Raw genomic sequence first — 21,842 nt, 5'->3', positions numbered from 1 at the left:
CCTCCGAATCACCAGGAGGAAGGGGTTCCTGAGAGCCGCTGAAGCCCATCCTGCAGCCCATAGGAATCCAGCCAAGGACTTCTGTTTCTAGAACCTGAATGTCTGCCTGCTCACCCTTCCTCCCCTTCCCGCATCTGGTTTGGGGGCAGAGGGTGAGAGAGCGTCCGTCCTAGATGCCTTGCAACGGCTGGGGCTGGGGGTGCTGTGGAGTGTCCCCGGGGACCACTCTGGGAGGATGCCGGCTCAGGCCTGGGAGGGGCAGGGTCCCAGCACCGACCCTGGGGCCCAGGAGCTTGGGGGAGCACCCCGGAGGGGTAGAGGGACTAGCAAGGGGGACGGGAGGGGAGGCAGCTGCTGTCCGGGTTCTCTCTCTGAGTGGCTCAGCTTTAGGTGGGGGGACCCGGAGCAGGGCACTCCCAGAGGAGAGAGACAGGGAGCAGTCAAGGTCGGGGTAAATTCAGGTCAGGGGCCGGAGGCCACGTTAAAACGAGACCCGTCACTGCACACTCCTGTTTCTGGCTCACGGCCCCCATGCCCCTGCCCAGCTGCCTCACAGTCCACGTGTCTGCCCTGCTCAGTTGCACCTCCCCCAGCCATACGCTCTGTCTGTCCCTCACCACACGCACCCCCCCGACCCCGGCCCCACTATCCCGCTAGCCCACAGCCCCCACAGTCCTATGGCCCCAAGATCAGGGGTCCCTTGCTGCCAGCTTCTCTGGAATATCCCACTACTGAGCTTGCCCTATTATTTTAAAGTTGTCCGTCTTGGGCCTTTCCTGCACTTGGGGCTCTCCAAAGCCTCTCAGGTACCCTTCACATCAACTCGAGGGCCCTGGGACCACACACCATCGAGGGGGGACAGCGGGAGCTGGGCTGCGGGCCGGCCCCGGAGCGGACGGGCCAGCTTCCTCCCGCTGCTCAGCTGCCACTAACCAGTCCCCAGCCCCGGGATCTGGTTGGACCTTCTTCCCGGTCTGGCTGGTCCCGAGAGGCTCTGCCCACCTGCCAACTCTCTGTGTTCTGAGTAGCTGTGGCCTGAGCTGTCTTGTTTTCTCCCCGACCAAATTTTTGTCCTTTCTGGTCTCTCAGGGACCACCACGGAGACGCGAGCAGGACTGCGGGGTGCCAACGCCCCAGACTTTGTCCCGCTCCATTCCACGACCCGTCTCTGCACGGCTCATTAGCTGTCCCGCCGTACTGGGGAGACGTCGCTGCGGGTGCGTGGTCTGGGGACTAGCTTTCGGTCATTTTTATTAGCTGATGGCTGTGACGTCTCTGCCTCCTCGTGACGTAAGTCTGTGTGTTTTCTTTTTAAACAAACAACGCAACAACAATACCAGAAACCATGGAAACCAGGTCAGAGGGGATGGAAACACCTTTGCAGGCTACGAAAAGGCCGGATGCAGAGCCGGCCTCCTCCTGGGCAATCAGAGGCCTCCGTGTCACCTTGGCAATGGGGGGACGAGGTGCTCCTGAGCTCTGCTGCGGTGGCCTGTGCCTGCGGGTCCCCAGGTGTGTCTGCAGGCCCTGAGGCTCCCGAAATTCTGCCCTTGGCCTCCAGGAACCACCCCCCACCCCCGGGCTGCACCGTCCTGAGGTGTCTGGGCCAGGTGTCCAGCCTTGACCCTGGATGCCTCTCCAACAGCCACATCACCCTCAAGCCAGCCTCCCGGGGAATGTCAGAGGAAAGCTTCATAGCACAGGAACCACGATGTCCGCGTGGAGGGGAGGACAACAAGGGGTTAAATCGGGGACGACACGGCCACTTCCACAGTGGAATTCCGGGCAGACACTAAAACCACCACTCTGATGGCTCCGTAACGCCTGGCAGGATGCTTCCCGGCCACGGCTGGTGAAGAAGGCTGGCGGAACAGGGTCTCCGCACGGCTTTCATCAAAAGACTGGATGGAGGGGCGCCTGGGTGGCGCAGTCGGTTGGGCGTCCGACTTCAGCCAGGTCACGATCTCGCAGTCCGTGGGTTCGAGCCCCGCGTCGGGCTCTGGGCTGACGGCTCGGAGCCTGGAGCCTGTTTCCGCTTCTGTGTCTCCCTCTCTCTCTGCCCCTCCCCCGTTCATGCTCTGTCTCTCTCTGTCCCAAAAATAAATAAATGTTGAAAAAAAAAATTAAAAAAAAAAAAAAAAAAAAAAAAAGACTGGATGGAAAAAGATCACACTGCCGGTAGCATGGCCAGGGTTTTCTGTTTTCATCTTTCCGGACTTGTGCATTTTCTAAATTTCCTATCGATTGTGTGCCCAGTAGACACCGCTGAACGTGCTGGGATCCATCCCGAGGCCGCACAGAGACCCAGTGTCCAGGCCTCTGTGTCACTGCCTGTCCCTCCTCCCACGGCTCACACCCGGAATGGGGGAGTCCTCTGCCACCGCCCCAGGGTCTAGGTTGGGCAAACGACTTACACTTCCTGTGCTGCCCAGCGGACCCCTGCTGCCCTCACCCCCTCCTTCCCCCGTGGGGAAGCCACACCCAGGATGGGTCCGCTCCACGAAAACATCCCAACCTCCTCTCCCCTCATCCTGGCTGCTTTCCCTGCCGTCACTCCTCGCCTGGCAATGCCCCAACCCTGGTTGAGCCCAGATACCCACTTATGCCACAACGGTCCTCACCCGAGCACCTCCAGGGAAAAGTCACAAGGCCACCTGTGCAATAATTTGCAGACGGACATTTGACGATGCTGAGCATGTCCACCCACGTTTGCCTCTCCAGCCTCGGAGCTGGCCTGGATCCCCCTCTCCGGCTTCTCCTCAGCTGCCTCCGCCGGCCTCCTGCTCTGTGTCCCCACCTTCTCTTGGGAAGACGGAAGGAGCCCCCTGTGGGATGCCTGCCAAACCCCTCTGCCCATCACCTTATCGCCTTATCCTGTTGCCTGTCTTCTTAACAAGGCGTCTGCCCTGGAGAGAAGGCACCTTGTCTGTCCCCTTCCTGCTGTGCTCACGTGCCCAATATGCGTGGCACACGGCAGGTGCTCCGTGACTCTGGGTGGACGGCTGAGGGGGGACCCCCAAGGCATCGCACGCCTCGCCACCTCCCCTCCCTCTCAGACCTGCCCCCCGCCACCCACTCGGTCGCTGCCAGCGCATCCGTCACTGTCCATGGTGCCCGGGCACACCCCTGCACAGTTCTGACCAAGAGTAGAAACTCACATCGCTTCTGAATGAGTGAACAGCCGTAAAGAAGACAGTATAGCGTGCTCGATGACAGTCACATGAGAATCACTGCTTAGAAGTCCAACATCTCCCAGCAGGGGTCCGGGAGCTCTGTGCAGCCCCTGCGGAAAGCCCAGAATGAGGGGTGTGGCCACACTGTGGCTCCTGGGCCCTGTGCCTGGTCTGCACGAGGTCAGGGCACCCCAGAGGCCTCTGCTCTACAACTCGGAGGAGTGGGAACTTTTCTCCCCACTTGCTTGGGACCGCCAGTAAGACGGCGGGAACTGAGGCATTTACAGGTGCGGCTTCCTTCCACCTGAGGACAGCTAGTTTATTCTGGGAACGCGACCAGGACATGTGACCACCCCCCACCAGGTTTCTAGATGTTGCTTTTCTTAAACGAGCCCGCGATAGGTGCATTTCAGGTCCTTGCTGCTCCCTTGCCCAGTCCTGCGTCCCCTCCCACCCCAGTCTCCTTAAGACAGCTGTCTACAGAACGCCCATCAGGAGACAGACATCCAAAGGCCTGCTGGGTCCTCGGGTGTGGCACCAACCACAGCCTTGCTTTCTATCAGGCAGCCCCATTAGCCCCATTAGCCCCATTATCAGTGAGGACTCACTGGTGGGAGACAGAAATGGGAACCAGAGTTCTAGAACGTTGGATTCAAGAGCTGGTCTGCTAATAGGAAGTTTTTGCTGGTGTGTGTGTATGTGTGTAAGCCCAGTGTGTTAGAATTCTGCCCTGCCTGTCCCATGGCTCCCTCTCTGGGACCTCTCGGGACACATATCCCAGTCCCAGAGTCCCCAGGACCCAGGATTCCTCCTCTCCCAGACTGTGGAGGGCCTCACCTGAGCACCAACGAGGCAGTCACAGACCCAGAGGAACCGTGGCATAGGAGGTGATACCTTTGGAGCCGAGGTGTCCACGGAGGAGGGTGAGTGCTTTCTTCCCACCTGCTGAGCCCAAGGCCAGGGGCACTGATTCCCTGAGGCGGTGAGGACGTGTCTATTCCTGTGTCCATGTCAAGTTCTGCAAATGTAACAGACGGCAGAAGGGACCGGGGCCAACCCTGAGGCCCGAGGATACTGCTGGCAGCCAATCTTATTTTTTGATACGTGAAATCATTGGCCTGACACCTTAAATAAACCACATAAAACCAAACAAGACAGCCAGGAGGACAGAGAAGGACCTTGAGTATCTAGGAGGAGAGTGTCCAGGAAGAAAATCACCTTGCCTTCCTATGGTGACAAGGGGAAAGCCACCTTACAAGGGGCGCTGCTGTCCCCACCACTTTTAATCTGGAGGGAACGGGTTTAGAACACCAGCCAGGAAAGCGTGAATATCAAAGGGACCCACTTGCTGCCGACCGGGGTCTCCTGTCTCAAGACCTGAGGAGAGGAAGGTGAACTCCAGAAAGACTGCCATGAGAAGACAGGCTTAAGAAATTCCAAATGGAAAAGAAAACCGACTTCCTGATTCTCCCGAATCTGCGAAGATCTACGAAACAGACACTATCCTTGCAGACGCTGAGAGCGTTTCTTCCGTTATGGCGAGTGGGGGAGTCCTCCCATTGTTTGCTTACCTCTCCTGGAGCACACACTGTGTATCCCCCCCCCCCCCCATGACGCACACAGAGCATGCAAGACGAGAAATCTGAAAAGAAGTCAAGGATTCTGGAAGGAATTATGGCCTCTGTGTGCCAAGGATGCAAAGAATAATCGAAGATACTTGGAAGCAGAGACGCGTCAACGGCAAGTCCCAGGGGTGCCAGCCAGAGTCCCACTGGGAGAGGTGGCAGCCGTTCTGGGGTCAGACTTTGCCTCTGCCCTGCCTGCATTATCTGCAGAGCAGACTTTCCACCCAAGGGTTGGGGCGGAGGGGTGGCCACGGCCCACACGGGGCTGTTCAGAAGGCTGGAAGCTCAGGAAGGACTAGGTCTAAGGGACAAGTGCACCTGGGTCCAGGGACCTTCTCTGGGAAGGCAGCTTTGGCTCTTTTGGCTGCAGGTTTTTATTCAGCAATGACACAATGTTTCCAAACAGCCAGCCAGGTGTTTGCAAACACCTATGACCTTTGAAAAGACTTGGCTAGACCTGGGACGGGAGGGGGTGGAGGGGCCCCGGTTTGCTGGGCGTCCCTTTGGATGAGCCTGAGGAAAGTTCTGGGATCACAGAATGAGGGGCCGCAGGTGAGTGCATTCAGATCCCCGGTTTCTTATCTCTGCATCTTGCTCTCCTAGGCGATTAGTGGGACCCCCAGAAGGGAAGAAAAGCAGTTGTGAACTATTCAGCTGGAAGAAAGTAAAAATACTCCTCCAAATTCTCGGCGGATATAGCTGGGACAGATAATCAGGGCACTTCTGAAAGACTAAGGAAAATTCTGGAATTGTTGGTGTCCCCGAAAGGCCTTTCAAAACAAACTGACCCACGAAGAACCGCCCAGGGAGGGGTGATTGGGAAATATTCGGTCTGGCTGGTGACTGTGCATCAGGAGAAGCACATCCGAGTCCTACATGGTTCCCTCACCAGTCCAGCCACCTCTCCAGGCCACGCATGGAAGCCTCTGGAAGAAGGCTTCTAAGTTCTGCATCCATCTTACTTAAGTTTTGCTCCCCACCCCCTCCTATGAAATAGTGTTTTCATTTAACACAAGGGAAAATGATTCTAGGCTAGACATAAAATTCAAATCCCAAACCACTGCCTTCCTAATGCCTAATGTTCAAAAAATGTCATTCACCCATAGCCTCTGTCTTCCCTAGAGAACGTGTTATTTTCTGATGAGGCATAAGGGGACATGAAGTGAACAGCAATACCAACGGCAATTGTCACCTACTGCCGTTGTCATCCTGTCCGGCCTCCTCTCTAACAGGGAATAGGCTGCCGGGCACCAGTCCGGGGGGGGGGGGGCGGCACAGGACTGTACCCAGCAGCTCTGGGGAAACAGGCAGCAGAGGAAAGTAACTAAGTCCACAGGACCTGCCCTGTCCACTGCCGCCAAGGAGGAAGTCCTGGCCTGAGCTGACCCCACCTGTTGCCCCCCCACCCCTCCACCGCCCCAGGAGCAGAGTCCTCCCCTTGTCTGAATGCAGAGCATCGGGGACTTGTCGGAGAACCATCACCTCACTGAAGGTGTTGCTAACTGGGCTCCCCATAGCTGGTCCCAAGAGCTTGAAGACCTCAGTGGGCAGAACCCATTCCCACCGACACCTCTGGCCCTCCGAGAAACCGGCCTTCTGGGCCTTTCCACCTCTCTCCATCCCCCTGGGTGCCTTCGTCAAAGCAGAGCCCGTGGATTCCCTTACAAAGGTCCCCAAGCCTCCTCTGGTCTGTCACCAGCTGCTGACCCGCAGATCTGAGGGAGAACGGGCGGGCTGAACCACGCCACTGGCGCGCCTTGCGGGGGCGGAGGGCAAAGCCAGGACGAGAACCCGACCCATCCCAGCCGGGGCTCCCGGTGCCAGAAGATGCTGCCCAGGTTTCCTGTGTTTAAGTTTCTCACTCGCTAAACAATAGATTTGTGCAGAACAAAGGTAACCGGAGTTGGGCTGCCCCCAGGTCTTGCGTGTCTGCAGCTGCCGAGCCCCAGAGGGTCCCTGGGGGTGCTGGCGCTTCTCTGGGATGCGGGGGGGGGGGGGGGGGGCAATTCGGGGAGTGGGAGCTGGCGGGCTGGCACCTGGCATCCCGTGTGGCCCTATTCTGCGAGTCTGCGAGCTTTCCCGAGCCCCACCTGCTACTTCTTCTAATAGAGGTGCCAAGTCCGAGGACTTTCGACAGAAATTGGGGCCCTGTACCCCGATAACGGGGACCCCGGACTACGGGTCCAAAGAGGACGCAGCAACCGCGGTGCCGCACTTCCGGGGGGTTGGGAAATACCCCAGAACCAAGCCTTTGGGAAGAGCGCGAGAAGTGGGGGCGCCGCGCCAGGGCGGCTGCGCGCGCTAGCAGACGGAGAACTGCACCCCGGGACTGGAGGCCGAGCCGCCTGCAGCGCCCGCGGCGCCCGGTAGGGGGCGCGCGCCGGCGGGAACGCGAGCGCGGGCGGGACGGCGGGCCTCGGCGGGCCTCGGGCGGCCGGCGCCCCTGACGTCACCGCCCCGCGGTCGCCAGGGCGACGGCCCCATCAGCGCGCGCGTCAGAGCCGCCAGTCTCTTGGCAACCGCCCGATCTCCCGCTCTCCCTTCGCCTGGCGCTCGGCCGCGCGTCGCTCTGGCGTCAAAGCGACGTCAATGGGGATGTATCAATCCGGCGGCGGCGGCGGCGGGGGCGGGGCCGGCGGGGCGGGGCGGGGCCGGCGCGGCAGGGCCGGGGGCGGGCCGGAGGCGGGGCCGGGGCGGGGCCGGGGCGGGGCCCGCGGCGGGCGGCGCGTGCGGCCCGAGCGCGCCGCGCGGCCTCAGAGCTGACATGCGGCGCGGCCCGGGCGGCGGCGGCGGCGGCCCGAGAAGCAGGCGCTCGAGAAGCAGGCGCCCGAGCAGCGCAAGCGACCGAGCGGGCGGCGGGGGCCGCGGGGAGAGCGGCGGCCCGGCCTCGGCACTCGGAGGGCGGCGGAGGTGAGGCGGCGGCGAGGCCGGGGTGGCCGCCGCCGGGCTCGCGGCGGCCGGGCCGGGGCTCCGGAGCTCCCGGGCTCTGGTTTCCGACTGCCGCTCCGGGCTCCGGGGCCCGAAGGCGCGCGCGTGGGGGTCTCGGAGCGGGACGCCGCTCGCCCCGCCGCCGCCGGTCTCCCCTTTGTTGTGGGGCGGGCGGCGTGGGAGCGGGTCCACCGGCCCCACGGAACTGGGGCTCCGGGGGTTGGGATGGAGCGGACCGCGGGCGGCGGGGTGGGAGCGCGTCCCGGCGCCCTGCGGGGCTGGGGGTCCGGGGATCGGCATGCAGCCGGCCGCAGGCGGCGTGGGAGCGGGTTACACACCCTGCCGGACTGGGGGCCCGGGGTCGGTGTAGAGCGGATCCCGGGCGGCGGGGTGGGAGCCGGGCCCCGCGCCCCGCTGGGCTGCAGGTCGGGGGTCGGGATGGAGCGGGCGGCGGGGCGGGGGGCGGCGGGGGAACGGGTTATACACCCCGCGGGGCTGAAGGGATCTGGGGGTCGGGATGGAGTGTCCCCAGGGCGGCGGGTGGGAGCGGGTCCAGGCGCCCTGCGGGGCTGGGGGGTCGGGGGTCGGGATGGAGAAAGACCGCGGGCGGCGGGTGGGAGCGGGTCCAGGCGCCCTACGGGGCTGGGGGGTCGGGGGTCGGGATGGAGCAGAGGACCGGCAGGGGGCGGTGAGGGTGGGAGCGGGCCCACGCGCCCCGGGGGGCTGGGGGGTCGGGATGGAGTCGACCGCGGATCGCAGGGTGAAGGGGGTCCACACGCCCGAAGGGCTGGGGGTCTTGGGAGCCGGAGTGTCGGGAGCGGGCGTGGGAGCGGGCGTGGGAGCGGGCAAGCGCCCGGCGAGGTGAGGTGTTTAGAAAGGAGCAGAGTGAGGGGGCGGCGGGGAGAGGGAGCCGCCCCCCCCCCCCCGTCGGGTCAGGCAGGTCCGGTGTTGAGTGAGCTCCCGGGTGGCCCGCAGGTGCGCCCCGGAGCCATGGTGATCATGTCGGAGTTGAGTGCGGCCCCCGCGGGCTCCGGCCAGAGCCAGCAGAAGCCCCTCCGGGTGGGCTTCTACGACGTCGAGAGGACCCTGGGCAAGGGCAATTTCGCCGTCGTGAAGCTGGCCCGGCATCGAGTCACCAAAACCCAGGTGTGTGCCAGACCTGGCCTGTGAGGACCCTCCCTGGGGGCGGCTGGGTGGTTTCCCTGTCCTCAGGGTTCATCGTGCAATGTCTCAGTGCTGACAGTTCTCAGTTCCACGAGGAGAAAATGCTTTATGTTATGATTCTGAATAATTTCGACAAATCTTAGGGGACAGCAGAGAGAGTAATGACTGGACGACCCAGGAGTGTGGGGCTCTGGGATCCAGGCCGAGGCCCTGTAAAGGGAGCTAGAAGACATTTAAGATACTTCCTTAACTTTAAGTACCACTAATGGTGACTTGTTTTTTTTTTCCCCCAACTTTTTGTGACCTTTGGGGACATAAAGTGTTACAGAAATTAAGCTGCAAAAAACCAAATGTGTCAATGAAAGGCGTTTGTTTGGGGACAAAAATATCCTTTCTTTTAAACTGTAGGTTGCAATAAAAATAATCGATAAAACTCGATTAGACTCCAGTAATTTGGAGAAAATATATCGTGAGGTTCAGATCATGAAGCTTCTGAATCATCCTCACATCATAAAGCTTTATCAGGTAAGGACTCAAGTTTGCCTTTTGCTGTGACTTCTGGCAAGTGTGTTACCTTTTATTTTCAACAATAAGCCTGCGATTCTGAATTTTGCCCCTCTCTTTGGGTGTGTGTGGGAGGCTGGGGGTTGGCTGTGTAAGGTAAATAGATTGATTTTTGTAAGCTCTTCAGATGCGTTTTCAACTATTTTCTTGCTTTTGGAGCATAACTGAGATTTGCCTCATTAAAATTTTATTTCGTATTGTCATTCGCTCCAGTTTTAAATGCGTAGAGGTCGGTTGTTAGATTCGCTTTCCTAAGAAAACAAACAACCAGACGTAGGTATTGTCTCATGTCAAGCATTTAGCATAGAACAGATTTTAGTGGAAGGAGACGCTTCCCCCTTTGCAGATGATTATTCAACTTTAAAACCGGCTGCGTTTACCAGTTTCCGTGAACTCTTTGCAAAGGCAGCAGTAAAAGCATTTGTCTTCCCGTTTCAACTCTTCCGTCAAAAACGGAGAGATGAAAATACTTTTGCCATGGTGAGAACAGAGAACTTGTCATTGAATCCGCGTTAAGAACATGCCTCGCCCTATCCGTCTGTCGGTTTGTTTGGTGACTTTATTGTCGTTACCGTGTTTTAACTAATAAATCATATCTCTGGAATATTACAAGCGCTGATTTAATGAGCGCAGTAAAGCAACTCTTAGCCGAGCACTTCTGCAGATGAGATGCCGGCTGCTACGTTTTTTGCAAATGCTCGGTATTTCATCCAGCTGTGCCGGGTGTAAGTTCCTTCTGGGGATTCTCGTGAAGCCTCCTGAATCTGAGAGGAACACGGGACGGCGCGGATGTGTGTGTGCCCACGGCGAGGCTCGGCGGGCAGTGTGGCAGGAGAGGGCGTTAGAAGAGAAGACTGTCCCACGGAAGTAGTGTCACCGGGCTTGTGTTCCCCTGAATGACAGTTCACTTAGAGTCACTGAGTGCAGTCATCAGCCCTCCACCATACGCTCGGGTTTGTGTTTTGTTTCTGTGTCATTTTTAGTTGTGCTGCTTTGATAAGAAGTTTCCTCCGTGGCCGCTGATGTCAGTGCCTGAGAAATGTGCCTGGCCTGTTTCCGCAGGAGTGGCCCGAGCCCTGTTTTTGACTTTGCTGGAGGGATGAGCCAGAGTGTACCTTCCTGGTCTTCCTGTCCCTCTCCTGGCCCATTGTGTGGAGCAGCCCAGTTAGACAGCACATCGCCCCCAGCATCAGAGTGAGAGGTCCTTTCACGGAGTGAAACCTCTCGGTGCTGTCTGGGTCGCTTTAACTGTTTGGACATGATAGGGACAGCAATGCGTATCATTCCTCGGGGTTTTACACTGGTGTCTAACTCTCATCCAGCTGGCCCAGTCCCCAGAACCTTGCCGAGACACTACACTCTTGCCTGGAGGTTTCCCAACACCCCAAACACGTTTACTCTTAATTCTTTCTCCGGCTCTCTTTTGAACTGAGGAGAGGGACGAACCTCAGCCTTCCTGCTCAGGCCTCTACCGCACACGTGGAGGGCCAGGACACTTCAGGACATTGGAGATTCTTGGTCAAACATACCGTGTTTGCTGTCTTGTTAGATTTATGGCCTAAACCAGTTGCCTTTGAAGTGTCTTTTTTACGGAAAAACTGTATTTCGAACCCTAAAGAAATCTGTTCCTGTGAGCACGTATTGTCTCTGTGTCTCCCTTTGAAATCTTGTAAAACACCTGGGAAGGAGTTGGATTTCCTTCTTTTAGGACCAAAGATGTGAAATTCACCTTGTTTCTTAGCTAGCTGTATTTTCAACTCTTTTTTAAAATTGTTTGCACAGTGAAGTAAAATTCTCGACCCGTAAGTGAGCCTGCAGGGTGTGTTTGACCTCGGCTGTTGCTACTGACACATGCTGAGGGGTTTGCCGTATAAAGAGCAGTGTGTCGTAGCTTAGCCTGGCAGAACCCGCTTCTCAGCGCCCAATTTATCATGTCAATAGCGCAAGGGGGAAGGGGTGTTCGTTTTCTATTATTCAGCTTGCGCTGGCCTGAATCATCTGTTGCCTGCTAGGCTTCTGGAAGAAAGCCCTAGCGGTGCATGCTGCGGGTGTCAGACCTCTGAGGCCTCACAGAGCCGGCGGGTGGGTGAGGCAGTTGCGTTAACACGGTGATACGGGAAGGTTCTAGTGCATTCGGATAGACAGGTTAGTGAGGAATTCACCTCTGATGTTTTAAATTCTTTTCCTGAATAGGAACCCCCGTATCTGTTTCTTTAACACAGAAGTGTTTATTTTCTTTCCTTTTGAAAGATAACGGATACACTCATCCTTGGGGAAGTTAAAAATTTACTGGGGTTCGAGTAGATTATTTATACCGTTGGCATGTTCTGTTCCCGTGTGGTTAAACGTTAGGTCTTTGTGTTTTTAGGTTATGGAGACAAAGGATATGCTTTACATTGTCACCGAATTCGCGAAAAATGGAGAAATGTTTGGTAAGTCACGCCTGTCTGTAACATCTGTTGAAAGCAGAGGGTGGAACTGGTCAGGGATCCGCCCCCCAGCATTTGGGTCTGCCCGTCTTTAAGTCGTACGGCTTTCCTCACTCGCGCTCCAGACGATGGCCAGGCTTCCGGACGTTAGGGCTGGAGCTTCGGCTTGTCACTCCTCAGATTATCTGACCTCCAACGGGCACCTCAGCGAGAACGAAGCACGGAAGAAATTCTGGCAGATTCTGTCCGCCGTGGAGTACTGCCACAGCCACCACATCGTCCACCGGGACCTGAAGACCGAGAACCTGCTGCTGGACGGCAGCATGGACATCAAGCTGGCAGGCAAGGGGCCCTCCGGGGCTGGGGGGCGGGGGGCGGTCCCCGAGCCCGGAAAGCGCCGTCTCCTAAGGGCCCACGAGGCCCCCCGCTGTGGGCGCGCTCACCTTTCTGTCCGTGGCCCTGCCGTTGCCGCCGTGACCTCACCGCCCGTTTTCCTGTCCCTCAGATTTTGGATTTGGGAATTTCTACAAGTCAGGAGAGCCCCTGTCCACGTGGTGTGGGAGCCCCCCGTACGCGGCCCCAGAAGTCTTTGAGGGGAAGGAGTACGAAGGCCCCCAGCTGGACATCTGGGTAGGAGCCCGCGTGGGCGGCGCGCGTCAGACACCAGGGCCCCGGCCGCGGGCGTGCGGGCGCTGACCCCAGGCCGTGTGGTCTTTGCAGAGCCTCGGCGTCGTGCTGTACGTGCTGGTGTGCGGGTCGCTCCCCTTCGACGGACCCAACCTGCCGGCGCTGCGGCAGCGGGTGCTGGAGGGCCGCTTCCGTATCCCGTTCTTTATGTCTCAAGGTGGGCGACCCGGGACGAGGGGCTTGCAGAGGGGGCGGGGGTTTAGTTCCCGAAACACCTGCCCGACGGTGTCTGGGTGTGCCGTCAGGTCCGTGAGTCAGCCCCGCGTTACCGCGGGCTGTTTCCCTGCCGCCTGCGACACAAGCCCCACCCACTGGGTGTTTCCTCAGTGCCCTACTTGTGGGGCGGGGCCTCGGCTCTGCGGGGGGGGGGGGGGGGGGGGGGGGGGGCGGCCTCCCCCCCCCCCCCCCCAGAGGGCCTAGTCTCTGGGATGCCGGCCGGCCTGGTCCTCGGTCGGGGGCAGGTCGGCAGGACCCCGTCCCCTCGATCGCTGGCTCTCCTGGCGGCGGGTCCTGAGTGGCAGCCCGGGGCCACTGCCCCCGGTCTCAGCGTCCTTCAGGACGGTCACTCGTGTGTCGCGCGCAGGAGGGGAGCCTGGTCCCCAGCGGGGCCGCTGCGGGAGCCAGCTGGGCGGTGGTGGGAGCACGCAGGGGGGCCGCCGGGCTCAGCGGGCCTCCCTCGCCCCCCAGACTGTGAGACGCTGATCCGCCGCATGCTGGTGGTGGACCCCAGCAAGCGCATCACCATCGCCCAGATCTGGCAGCACAGGTGGATGCAGGCCGAGCCCCCGGTGCCGCGGCAGGCCTGCACGGCCTTCTCTGCGCTCAGCTACAACGCCAGCCTGGGCCGCTACGACGAGCAGGTGTTGGGGATCATGCACACCCTGGGCATCGACCGGCAGAGGACCGTGGAGGTGAGGGCCACCGCCTGGCCTCGCGCGGGCTTGGACGGGAGAGGCGCTCACTCCGAGGAAAAGCAGGCACTCGCCAGTCGAGTTGAAACGGGAACATGGGCTGATTTAAGGGCCAGCTGTCCACTCCTCTGAAGGATATTCTCGGCCACCCAGGAATAACCCTGGGAACAGGCCTGTCAGGGAGCCTCCGCCGCTCAGGAAGCGTCGGGGGCACCGCCCGCCGCCGAGCCCTGTCGCCCCGCTCTGACCCCGCTTCCCTCTGCCTCCTGCAGTCACTGCAGAACAGCAGCTACAACCACTTTGCCGCCATTTATTACCTCCTCCTCGAGCGGCTCAAGGAGCACCGGCACACACAGCCGTCGGCGCGGCCCGGCCCGGCCCGGCAGCAGAGGCCGCGCAGCTCGGATCTCGGCGGCTTTGAGGTGGGGGGGAGCCTCCTTCCCGAGCTCTGCCCAGACTGTGCACCCCCACGCCCGCCAGTTACGGTCCCTCACCCAGACGGGCCCGGGACTGAGATGCCCGCCGAGCCCGCCGGCCCCCGGCCCCCGGGTCCCGTCTCCTGCCCGTGCGGCATGGGGGTTGGCGGGGGGGGGTTCCTGTGGGAGCCACGAACCAGAGGCTACACGGAGGAGAGGGGGTGCCGGCCGCTCCGCTGCGGGTCAGGCACTACCCTGCAGCCACTTGTTCCTTAACTGTCCCCGGTCTGGCCTCCTGACACCTTCCCCTGGTCACCCTGGGCGGCACGGCCTTGGAGAGGAAGGTGCCTGTGTCCTGAGCCCAGGCAGCCGGTGACTGACCTGTCAGCCCCGTGGCAAAGCCAGTGGGGCCTTCCTAGTGACGCTGTCTGCGGTTGTCCCCAAAGCTACCTCCCTGCTGACGTCTGTCCTCTGCCTGCCCGCAGGTGCCTCAGGAAGGCCTGTCTGGTGACTCTTTCCAGCCCTCCCTGCTGTGCCCACAGCCCCAGGCCTTCGGGCAGTCTGTCTTGCAGGTGGACGCGGACTGTGACCCCCTCAGCTCACTCCAGGTGTGTGATCTACACTGGGCAGCCGTCGCGTGGGAGGGGCTCTCCCAGCCGCGTCCCATGGAGCCCCAGGAGTTACGGGTCTGTGTCTGTCCCCCCAGCCCTTGCTCTTCCCCCTGGATGCCAACTGCAACGGAGTGTTCCGGAATCGCCCCATCTCCCCGAGCGGCCTGCTAGACGCGAGCATCAGTGAGGAGGTCAGGCAGGGCCAGGGCCTGGAGGAGGAGCGGGAGCCGCAGGAGCCCCTGTCCGGCGGCACAGGCCGGAGGCACACGCTGGCCGAGGTCTCCACCTGCTTCTCCCCGAGTGCCCCTCCGTGTAAGTGCCCGGTGGGGCAGGAACGCGGCCCAGGGCACCGGCCAGGGGGCGGGCGTGCGGTGGAGACTCTGACCGGCCGATGGAGAGTGCATCTTATTGGCTGGTCGGTGTCTGATTGCCCTTGTCCGGATTTGCCTTTTGCTCTGACCCCGAGGCCACGCAGATCCTACTTCGAGACTGCACGTGGTCCTTCGGTGGCAGGACAGCTTGGGGTTTAGCTGCCCCCGGGGGCCGGAAGGGCCGGTCCGCAGCCCAGGCCCCCGTGTGTCCTTGTCTGAGCCCCACCGGTCAGCTACGGCGGCAGCCACAGCCTCAAGGTGGCCGGCCACCATCATGGCTCCCAGACGCCTCTGACAGCCTCTGGCCGTCGTAGACTCCTGCCCCACGTTGAGGGCAGGCACAGGGAGGCCAGTACCGCCGTCTGCCCCTGTCAGCTGGCCCCACGGGCTGTCCCAAGACCCAGGGGCCGTGCACCAGGCACGGAGAAAGTGTCCGTGCCCGTTCTTTCCTCTGACTTCCGGTGAAAACTTGGGTGCTGTGGGTTGCTTCTGGCCTTGGGGAGCGTCAGGCCCCTCAAGAGCGCGTGCTTCTTCTGCAGGTATCGTCGTCTCCTCCTCCACCGCGAGCCCTTCGGAGGGCACCAGTTCTGACAGCTGCTTGACCTTCTCGGCCGGCGACGGCCCAGCGGGGCTCAGTGGACGCCTGGCCGCCCAGGGGCTGGTGGGCACCTGTTCCCCTCTCAGACTGGCCTCACCGCTCCTGGGGGCCCAGTCTGCCACCCCAGTGCTGCAGGCTCAGGGGGCCCCAGGAGGGGTCACTCTGCTCCCCATCAGCTTCCAGGAAGGCCGGAGGGCATCGGACACCTCGCTCACTCAAGGTGACTAACCTTTCCTGCTCCCCTTCCACCTGTCCCAGAAGGTGCTGTGTATGCCCCTGGGAGGGTGTCACCCTGTCCCGGTGCAGATGGCGTGCCCCGAGTCTCTGGCCGGGCCTGGACGGAGCAGCAGAGCTCCCAGGCTCTAGATGTCCCTGTCTTCTGGGACGAACTCACAGGGTCTCCTAGTGGCCGGTCCTAAAAGCCCAGGAGACACTTGGATGCCAGGCCGCAGCGCCTCACCTGGAGGAGGGGACAGGTCAGGGAGGGACCCTCCACAGAGGCAGCCCCCACCTGCCTGCCTGGGCTCCCTCCCTCAGCCCACCGCCCCGCTCGTGCCTCCGTCCACAGAGGACCCCCTGCCCAGACTCGTTCGGGGTTGGAGCTGCTGCCCCAAATCAAACTCTGAAGAAAAGAGGACTTAGCCCCGGGAGGGGTCATCCGATCGGATGACCAGAGAGTGCCCTCAACCCCCACGGGAAAGCAATCCGTTCATGCCTTCACGTTTGCATGGGGTCCCTCCCTGCTCACGCCGGCCCGGGGTCTGCGGGCCACCCACGGACCGGCTTGATTTTGCTCCCCCCAGGGCTGAAAGCCTTCCGGCAGCAGCTGAGGAAGAGCACGAGGGCCAAAGGGCTCCTGGGCCTGAACAAGATCAAGGGGCTGGCTCGCCAGGTGTGCCCGCCCTCCTCCTCCAGCCGGGCCACGAGGGGCGGCCTGAGCGCCTTCCAGCTGCCCGCGCCGAGCCCGGGCCCGCACGGCGGCGGGGCCGGCAGCCGGGAGGGCCGGAGCCTGCTGGAAGAGGTCCTACACCAGCAGAGGTACGCCCCCACCTCGCTCCCGTGACCGCCCCCCGGGGAGGGCTCGAGGACGTCTGGGTTTCTGGAGTAACCTTATCTCGGGAGCTCCTCGCCCTCTCCGTGGAATCAGACGCGTGCACCTGCCGGCCCCTAGTGTGGGGGGATCCGCCGGTGGGGCCTCGTTCCGGCGGAGGGGGGGAGCAGTCGGCCTTCCTCACTTTGAAGCCCGCCCGTGAGTGGGGGGCGGGGGGGGGGGGGCAGCGAATAACAACGTCGCGTCTGGTTGGCATCTCTGAGCTGCCGCAGAAGCAAGACGGAGAATGGAAATGTCAGGAATTGCTCAGGGATTAGTCACGCACAGCCTCGCGTGTGGGGAGCAGCCCCAGCCGGCGGCTGACCCGCCCCCTCCCTCCCTCCAGGTTGCTCCAGCTCCAGCACCACCCCGTGGGCCCGCCCGGCTGCCAGCAGGCCCCCCAGCCGCCCCCGGCCCCGCTGGTCCTCGCCCCGTGCGACGGCACGCTCCTTGTGTCGGGACTCCAGAAGGAGCTGGGGCTGGCGCCCGGCCCGCTGCTGCCGCCCCACTTCCTGCAGGCGGGGGGCTCCCCGGTGGCGGCGGCGGCCCAGCTGCTGGACACCCACCTGCACATCGGCAGCGCCACAGCCCCGCTGCCCGCCGCCACGCTGCCCCCGAGCTTTGTGGCCGCGGGGCTGCCGCAGGCGGACTGTGAGATAGAGGACCTGACCTCGGGCCGGCTGGGCACCTTCGTGCTGGTGCAGTGAGGACCCCGCCTGCGGCTCGGGCCGGCCGGCCCTTCGAAGCAATAATTTCAGAGTATGTGAAGACGTTTCCGGACTCGAAGCCAATAAGTTTCTAGAAGCGAAACAAGCAATACGTTTGGTGTTTTGGCTTTTTACTTTCTTCTCGGTTTTACTTTTTCCCTTGCACTGAGCAAATGCAACTCTGAGCAGGGCCTGGAAACTTGCTGAAGAAAAATAATAATTGAGGGGCGTGCCAGGGTGGGTGGACGGGAAGGGGAAGGAGGGCGGCGGGGTGAGAGGCGACAGGGCTTGGCTGGACTGGCCAGCGCCACTGCGGTCGGGGCGGCGGGAGGGGGCCACGGGGGCCACGCGAGGCTTGCCTCGGGAGAGACCGTGGCGTGGGCCGCGTGTCCATCCGCGTGCGTGCGCGTGTGTTTAGTAGCCTTTTTTGTTTGTTTTGGTTAACGATTCTCCACTCCCCGAAACATTTACACTTCAAAACGAGGACTGTGAACTTTCTACTTTATGTATCCGTTTTTTTAAAAAGGCTCTGTTGGCCGGCCCAGGAGAAAATAATCTACAAGTTCCTGGAATTCTCTACCCTGAAATCAGAACCCCAAGGACGGTGTTTTCTTATTTTAGATGAGAACTTTTGTCAACTGCTCGAGGTCGGTTTCCAGGATCCTTCAGAGGAGCCGTAGGAAGAGACTAGAAGCCGTGGGTGACTGAGGTTGGGGGTCCGGCCCGGATCACGTGGCTTCAGTCCCCCACGTGCCTCGGAGGGCCCCGGAGAGGTTTCTTCCTGCTGCCCATCTTATTTCCGCTGCTAATTTAAGTTTTTATGCATTTCATTATCAGGGTCCAAAATGAACAACTGACCAGGGCGGGGGGTGTGCAATACGGCCAGGTGTGGCCGTCGGGCAGGGGCAGGCGGAAAGCGGGGGCGCGGGGGCGCGGCCCCGCCCGCCTGCCGCCACCGGGCCGTGGCCCGTGGTATCCCTGCCTCATCCGGGCCCCACACGTCAGGCTTTCGTTCGAGAATACCGCAATGAGAGGTCAGATCAGTGTTGTTCAAGCTTTGTTCCTTTTTTAAAGCAGATATTGTCCATGTATATAAATAGACAAACGGACACTACTTATTTTTTATATTTTTTACTACACTTCTGTGTTCCTGGTGTCACTTTTGCTCTCTGGTAACGTTAGCAAGCACCGGCACCAGGTCGGCGCGGAGGGGGGGAGACGAGGTGCGTCCTCACCTGGCGGGTGAACTCGGGTCGGAAGCCACCCGAGCGGGCGGGCGGCAGGCCTCACCCCCTCTGCACCAGTCAGTACCCGTCCCTTGACCCGACCCAGGTGCCTTCAGCTCACTTTGGCTCTTACAACCTACAGTATTAACAGGGGAGAGGAGGGCGCTGGGAGAAGCCGAGGACACCCCCCCCCCGCCCCCGGGCTCCTAGAGGGCAGGGGGCCGGCCGCGTGCACGGGGGGCCGCGGCCCGCGTGTCCGCATCTGCCAGGCTTCCTGCTACCGGCCACCGGCCCTGCCACGGCCGCTGCTGCTACCTCCCCGTGGCTGTCGCCGGAGAGTCGGGGAAGGCACCGTCCTTGCGCCTGGCCACAGAGAAATCACCAAAGCCTCCTGCTGACTTGTAACGAGGGCCCCGGGGGCGTCCGGGCCTCCGGACCCACAGAGGCGGCGCGGCCGACTCTCCCCGAGACCGGGGTCCCCTCGCTAGACTCCTTGCTGTCGTGACGCCACAGATCAAAGGCCTCAGAGCCGTGACAAGCACTTTACTTTCACGGAGGTTTTCTTTCTGGCTGTGAGTCGTGTCTCTGCGTCGTGTGTTTAGGTGTGTGCGACGTGCGTCCTGTACTTTCTCCGCAGCGCCGGTGCGCAGACTGGCGGCCGTAGCCTGTGCGAAGGCGCCACGGCGCCCGATTAAGGTGTACAAAGTTTGGTTTGTTTGTTTTTTTTTTTTTTTTTTTTTACCGCAACGGAATTAATTATTTTATTTCTTATGTTAACATGAGAAATGTATGCCAAATGATTAGCGGGTGTATGTTTTTTTAATTTAATATTTAAATAAAATATTTGGGGGAAGAACCTTGCCTTTTCCCCGTGCTCGTCTCTGTGGGAGTGCCGTCCTTCCCAGCCGCTTCCTCCCGCCGCCCTCCGGTTGCAGATCTCAGAGAGGGGGCGGTGGCACCAGCTCCCCCGCCAGCCTGGCCGCCAGGAGCTGCCCTCCCCCGGAAGTAGCGACCCACCGGGCGCTGGGCGCTCAGGGCAGGGCGCGGGAAGGGGCGGCCCGGGGCTGAGCGCGCCCCGGCCCTGCGGGTCCCCCTTCCCCGGGTGGCATCTCCAGCCCGGCCTGTTTCCAGTGGGTTCCTCCCCTCCCAGGGTGCCATACACTCCTTCCTCCTCCCTCCCTCCCCGGTAACGCTCAGCGAATCCACTCGTGAACCAAACATTTGGAAGACCCTCACGGCCAGACTCTCCCAGTCTCTTCAAACCGGCTTTACGAACTTCTGGCAATAAGAGAGACATGGCTGCTCACAGAGCACAGGGGTCCCTTCATTTTGATTCCCTGGCAAATGCCTTTGGGTTAAAGAAAGTTTGTCAGTCTGCTTACACCCATTAGGATGGTCATCGCCAAAAGCAAAAACGTGAGGTTGCCATCAGCACCCGCGTGCGCTGCTCGCGGGAGGGGGTGGCGCGGTCTGGCGGAGCCCCACCGAGCGAGAGCCACCGTGTCCTTCCGCTGGTGGGCGTGGGCCCCGACCTCTGGCAGAGACCCCACTGGCGCCTCTGTTCATCACGGCGACTCAGCGACCGAGGGACGGAAGCAGCCACACACCCGTTGACAAGGCGATGGACGTGACGTCCGGTGGCACGTGAGGAGTAGCCATAGAAAGGACAGGAACCGACGCCTGCTGTAACACGATGAGTCTGAGGACGTTACACCAGGGACACTTACGCGGGGACCTCAAGCAGCAGAACCGTAGACACAGAAGGGGGATGGGTGGGAGCCAGGGGCCGGGGGAGGGGGAGGGAGAATCCGTGCTCTCTGGGGACAGACTTCGGTGTGGGGAAGGTAGAAGGTTCTGGAGATGGATGGAAGTGACGGTTGTATGGCAACGTGAATGGACCGAAGGCCACAGAACTGGGCACTTGAAAATGGTTAACGTGGTAACTTTGACGTTAACCGCGTTTCACCATAATGAGAAGGAAATAGATTCTCTCGGGGAGAGGCCTGACGTGGACAAGAAGCTTCCCCGTGGCAGAACAGCAGGACACGGGACAGAGGACAGCAGGCTGGGACCCGCAGGGGTCCCCGGAAGAGTAGGGGTCTGTCAGCCGGCATGGGGATGACCCCTCGGCCCGGCCACTCAAGCCCGGGGTGGCACTCGCGCTGTGGGCAGGAGGCCGGGCTGGCAGCGGCAGTGGGGTGGTTATGCTGCTTGCGTGGGAACGGCTACAACGCCCGGAACCGAGCCGCGGCTCTGGGTGTTGGGGGGCCCCGACGTGTGTGGGGGCTCGGCCTCACCGTGTGTGCCCCCGAGTGGGCTCTGCGACCCCCGGCAGTGGGGGGTCCCCGAGGGGGACACCAGCTTCGGAAGAGACTAACGGGTGTGCCACCGACACGCGCGGCCCACGGCTCCCCGGCTGGGCTCCTTACGGGCCGGCCACATCCCGTCCCACGCCTAGGACACCTCGAGCAGCCAGACCGCCGCCCGCTGAGATCCCAAGTTCACACTGGGTTGTTTCTGTGGGGCACTCCCGTCGTCGTCGTCGCCATGAAGTGGCGCTTCTGGAACTCCCAGGTTGGAAGTCGGAGCCCCCCCGCCTGGGGAGCGTCCGGGCTGGGTGATCCGCTTGGGAGTCATTCCGGCCCCTCGGAGAGAGGGCCAGGGCGGCCGCGGGCCTGGCCCAGGCCCGCCAGCCTGTTGGGGACCCTCGCCCGGCCCCGCTGCCTGCATCTTGCTCTGTGCCACGAGGGCCTCGCCCACTCGGGCGCTGCCCCGTTGGGGTGTGGCCAGGCTCACCTGTGCTTTGGCACACCCGAGTGCCGGGCACGCTGGGGGTTCAGAGTTTCCGCCTCCTGGTCGCTCTGGCGGGGGTCCGGGTACTGCCCGGGGCCGTGACCGCGGCAGACCCAGGGGCAGCTGAGCCCAGCGCGCAGAGGAGCACGGGGGCCCCAGAAGGTGGCCTCTGCTGTTGGATGCGCCTGGATGTGATCCGCGCGGCAGTCTTCCAGGCCTGTGGCGGCGGACAGGGCCGAGCCACGCCCGGCTTTCTCCTGTCAAGACGGCGTGCGTGACCACACGGTGTACTTCTCGGGGTTGAGCGAACACCGCCTACTGCGAGAACCGCTTCGCACAGCGCCCGGCACACGGCGGGCGCTCGCCACAGCCAGGAGCGGCGGGGCGCCCGGGAGGGAGGCGGCGTCGGTGGACCCAGCTCGCTGGAGTCACCGCCGTTCCTCTCAGGGGTGTTGTCAGAAACGTGGACCCGGGCGTCTTCCTGCCTTCACCAAGGGTGTCCACTTCCGGCCACGAGGGCTCAAGGAAAGCGGGGGGCTCGTAGGTCCC

The 21,842-nt window shown here is 61.6% G+C and overlaps 1 protein-coding gene across 1 annotated transcript; it reads left to right on the top strand.

The window, feature by feature from the left end:
• Window positions 1-7,529: 7,529 nt before the first annotated feature.
• Window positions 7,530-19,361, top strand: SIK1 (salt inducible kinase 1). The gene is made up of 14 exons (XM_058732144.1): window positions 7,530-7,708; window positions 8,702-8,872; window positions 9,299-9,415; window positions 11,823-11,886; window positions 12,064-12,225; window positions 12,389-12,513; window positions 12,604-12,727; window positions 13,258-13,481; window positions 13,754-13,903; window positions 14,383-14,505; window positions 14,604-14,820; window positions 15,419-15,697; window positions 16,281-16,515; window positions 16,914-19,361. Exons 2-14 carry the CDS (start codon window positions 8,717-8,719, stop codon window positions 17,272-17,274), a joined length of 2,337 nt encoding a protein of 778 aa, XP_058588127.1. The 5' UTR covers window positions 7,530-7,708; window positions 8,702-8,716; the 3' UTR covers window positions 17,275-19,361.
• Window positions 19,362-21,842: the final 2,481 nt, after the last annotated feature.

The sequence above is a fragment of the Neofelis nebulosa genome, chromosome 5 (assembly GCF_028018385.1).
Source record: "Neofelis nebulosa isolate mNeoNeb1 chromosome 5, mNeoNeb1.pri, whole genome shotgun sequence".
NCBI lineage: Eukaryota > Metazoa > Chordata > Mammalia > Carnivora > Felidae > Neofelis > Neofelis nebulosa.
This window is presented reverse-complemented; position numbering and strand designations above follow the sequence as displayed.